The following is a 4,000-nucleotide window of genomic DNA, read 5'->3' as shown; positions in this document are numbered from 1 at the left end:
CCGCCATTCTAACAGGAAGTTTTCATTCAGTAACTCAGGATTGTTTATTGTAATGGATCCTGTATTTGTCTTTGAATGTTAAGTTTTATACTTGAATTTTTATGACAATGTTGAGAGGTTTTATTTTGGCTCTTTGCATAATTTAGCCTCTTCAGAGCCTCCATATGTTATCAGTCTGTTAAAGATAGTATTATTGATAGCAGTACAATTTGCACAATGCTGTTTGTTTAGTTTTCTTCTTGGAAAAAGTGATTAAAAACAAGTTTTTGTCTAAATTAAGGTGAATTCATGGTTCCTTTTTCCACATAATGTAACCGGTAGTGCTTTTGATAAAAAAATAAATAAAATTAATTATGTGATCGGTATCAGTGATTGGTATCGGTGATCGGTATCGGCGATCAGCCCTCATGGGTGATCGGTATCGGCAAGAAAAAACCTGATCAGCACATCTCTAATTTTAACCATTTACATCCGCTGTCAATGGTAATGTGTAGGTCTAAAAACGTATAATACATTAATCAAATAATTTAACGGTGGAATTCTGAGTTGTGCTAAACTTTTTCATCATCCATCATTTTGACTGACGCCGTCAAAAAATATCTGGTCATAATTTTTCCCATATATTTTTAAGTTAAAATAAAATGTTGTAATAATGACATTAAATTTTTATTTGCTTTAATCAATATTCAACCAGATGAACAGAAAATCCACATCGTGCGATCACACATCAAGCAGATGAATAACTTTAACTTTTTCTCCACAGTGATCAAATCCAGACTGTGGCTCCATAATATGTATGAAATTATTGCATTTAATATCGTGAAATACAGTGTGTGTATGAGTCCTGTATGGAAAGAGAGAAATTCATGCATTCATAAACTTACTTCATCCTGTAAGTTCCTTATATTAAAGCAGCCTGTTAATTTTAAAGGAAGTACAACAGCAACTCCACCCTGTTTATTTATATATATTCTTGTCCAAACAGTTAATTGAGTTAAGATGCTGTTTTCTTCAGGGTCACATTTGATCCTGTTTATAACTGATAATAACTTTGATTTCTGCTCCTTTCAGCTGCCGTTGCTGCTGCTGGTGGTTCTGTCCTCAGCCAGTCCTCTGGACCCGGACTGGAACCGGCCGCCGGATGAAAACGGTAAGATGGTCGAGTCCTCCTGAGAATTAATGTTTGATTTTTGGAGTGGTGATGTTGGAGTTAGCATGTCGCCTCTAGCAAAGAAACAGCATAAATACTCTTTTTCTTCACAGTCTCCTCTGTGAATCCACATCCTGCGGATGATGTTGCTAAAATCAAAGCTAAGTTGTACTTCTCAACAGTCCGACGTGTTCTGCCTTCTGCCCCGCTCAGACAGAAAAGCCCGGTTAACTCGACGCTGCCAGTGTTTGGTAGTACAGGAAAACTGCAATGGGAAAAATGGAACGGTTCCCCTCCTAATGGAGCCGTTGCCATTCATAACAGCTACGCTGATCGCATCGACTACGTCTGCAAAGTCGGGTGTCATTCTGGCTTTTACAACCCCAGCATGGGTTCTTACTGCCACTATCCAAATAAAAAAGAAGAGCATCGTTCCTCCAGCTTTCAAATCCTTGTGAATGAAGATAATTTCGAGATCATGGTGTGGAAGGAAGGTTCTTATGGTTCTGTCCCGCAGAATTCAGTCAGAACCTGCTCCAGTGAGGAAATGTATGTGGGGAAGAACAAGTACGGCTTGGGGAAGGTTGATTCAAAGGATAAATGCTTTTATCTTCCCTGGGAGGGAAGTGAGTATTGGTACAGGAGCTATGAGGTTCTGACCCACGTGAAGCCTGAGGATGATTTAATCTCTGATGTTAATTATCACACCGAAACTGCTAGAATTTTCAAAGAACCTCCAAAAACCTTGAGAAGCTCAACTGCTAAAAACCTTTCCAACATGAATGTGACGAAGACGGTTTCTCTGACGAAGACCACCACCGACCAGAGACGGTGGGACTGCAGCCATGCCTTCACAGCTGGTATAAGAACAACCGTGAAAACAGGAATTCCCGGCATTGTGGAAGGACATATTGAAATCAACGCACAGACGACTCATACGATCTCACATGGAAACACCTGGACAGAGCAGGTCTCCCATACTGTGTCGTTACAGCTTACCGTACCTCCAAACCACAGCTGCACTGTAAAGATGGTTGGTTATCAGTACAGTATGGACATTCCCTTCACCGCCCACCTCAAGCGAACCTATGAAGACGGAGAGACCAAAACAGTCATCGTCTCTGGATCGTATCATGGAGTCCAAGTTGGAGATATTGGGGCTGAAGTGGAAAAATGTAAACCTTTGTCCAAACGCTTTTCTGAAATGTTGGATATTTGGAGTGAAAACCTCCTGAAGTAAAGTTAGCATGACTTTACCAGGCTTTTCATGTAGAGCTTCAGCTTCATTTATGCTTTTATATTCACACCCTTTGAATCTGTAACCATGCGATTATCAAAGGAGTGACTTTTATGTAATTCTGATAAAAACCCAAAACATTTTTATTAACCATCTGCTCGTTTAAAGTTAATCTAGAAACAGACAAACTTTAAAGTTTATGAATGTACCCTCTGAGCTGTTCTATGCAATTTATTTGGCATTAATAAAGCAATGAAAATTAATTTGGTGTTCTATTTATCATCAAGTATAACGAACTCATTTTCAAAATCAGATTATTTCAAAATGAGATTTGTCCATTTTCACTTCTTATGACATAAATAATTATTGTTTTTAAAACTATTGACTATTGGTTTAGTTTGTGGGCAGTTTATCAAACCTGAGTGAAGTTGGCCCCCCCACCTTCTTCAAATCAGATAAAATTGGTGTCAAACGTTTGTGCTACGTTTGTGCTGGTTTGTACAGCAAAAATTTTTGTTTGTGCCGCTATCATTTTAAATATATAAAGAAATGTTTCTAGAGGTCATCCAAGGTCAACCAGCCCTCCCACCTTCTTCAAACCAGACAAAATGGTGTCAATCAACTCGGCTACGTTTGTSCTGGTTTGTGCAGCAAATTTTTTTTGTTTGTGCTGCTTTGGCTTTGAAGATATTAATGAAAGTGTAAAGGTCAAAAGGTCAACCAGCCTCTCAACTTTTATGAAATCCAACTTTCTTTATATCTTTAAAATGATAGCGGCACAAACAAAAATTTTTGCTGCACAAACGTTTGACACCAATTTTGTCTGATTTGAAGAAGGTGGGGGGGCCAACTTCACTCAGGTGTTTATCATGCTTATTTTTCAGAGGCTTAAACAGATCAGAGAGCAAACAGAGAACATTTATACCTTAAAGTTAATTTGTTGTCTCAGAAGAGACAGTCAAAATGTTTTTAAACATTTCTATTTAATATTTTGATGGCTCAGTTTTCCAGAATGTATTCCTGAGGCATTTAGAAAAGGCCTAGAGTGTTTGTTATGTTTTTTGATGAATCCAAATGCAGCAGGCTGAGATGTCAAGTAGCATTGAAGATTTAATGAAAGAAAAATGATTAAAAAAAAAAAACTTACAAAAATCTCAGAGAACCAAAGGAGCCAGAGAAGAACAAAAACATGAATCCAAGGAGAGGAACAGCAGGGAATCAACGAGGAGAGAACGGGAGGAACCGGCGAGGAGCGAGAGGAGAAAAGATGCACAAGGAGGCTGAACGCTGGAAGGAGTTAGCTGGTTGGCTAACTGGCTAACTGGTTAACCCTTTCAGGGCTAGAGGGGAGAGAAGGAAAGAGAGGTACAGGGGCGAGGAAATGAGTCCAACAGTAAAGCAACACTAAAACATCCATCCATTTTCTTTCACCCTTGTCCCTTAGTGGGGTCGGGAGGGTTGCTGGTGCCTCTCCAGCTAACGTTCCGGGTGAGAGGCAGGGTCACCTGGACAGGTCACCAGTCTGTCGCAGGGCAACACAGAGACACACAACCATGCACACACACACACTCACACACACACCTAGGGACAATTTAGACAGACCAATTAACCTG

At 39.6% G+C, this 4,000-nt stretch overlaps 1 protein-coding gene across 1 annotated transcript in view; it reads left to right on the top strand.

Annotated features, from left to right (window-relative positions):
• Positions 1 to 2,605, top strand: part of LOC103470710 (natterin-3-like) — a 6,021-nt gene extending 3,416 nt beyond the window's left edge. Inside the window, exons 3-4 of the mRNA XM_008419341.1 lie at positions 1,072 to 1,150; positions 1,264 to 2,605. Of these exons, the coding sequence (XP_008417563.1) occupies positions 1,072 to 1,150; positions 1,264 to 2,390 (1,206 nt within the window). The 3' untranslated portion in view covers positions 2,391 to 2,605. The remainder of the gene's footprint in view (positions 1 to 1,071; positions 1,151 to 1,263) is intronic.
• The last annotated feature ends 1,395 nt before the right edge of the window (positions 2,606 to 4,000 follow it).

Source organism: Poecilia reticulata, linkage group LG9 (genome assembly GCF_000633615.1).
Source record: "Poecilia reticulata strain Guanapo linkage group LG9, Guppy_female_1.0+MT, whole genome shotgun sequence".
NCBI lineage: Eukaryota > Metazoa > Chordata > Actinopteri > Cyprinodontiformes > Poeciliidae > Poecilia > Poecilia reticulata.
This window is presented reverse-complemented; position numbering and strand designations above follow the sequence as displayed.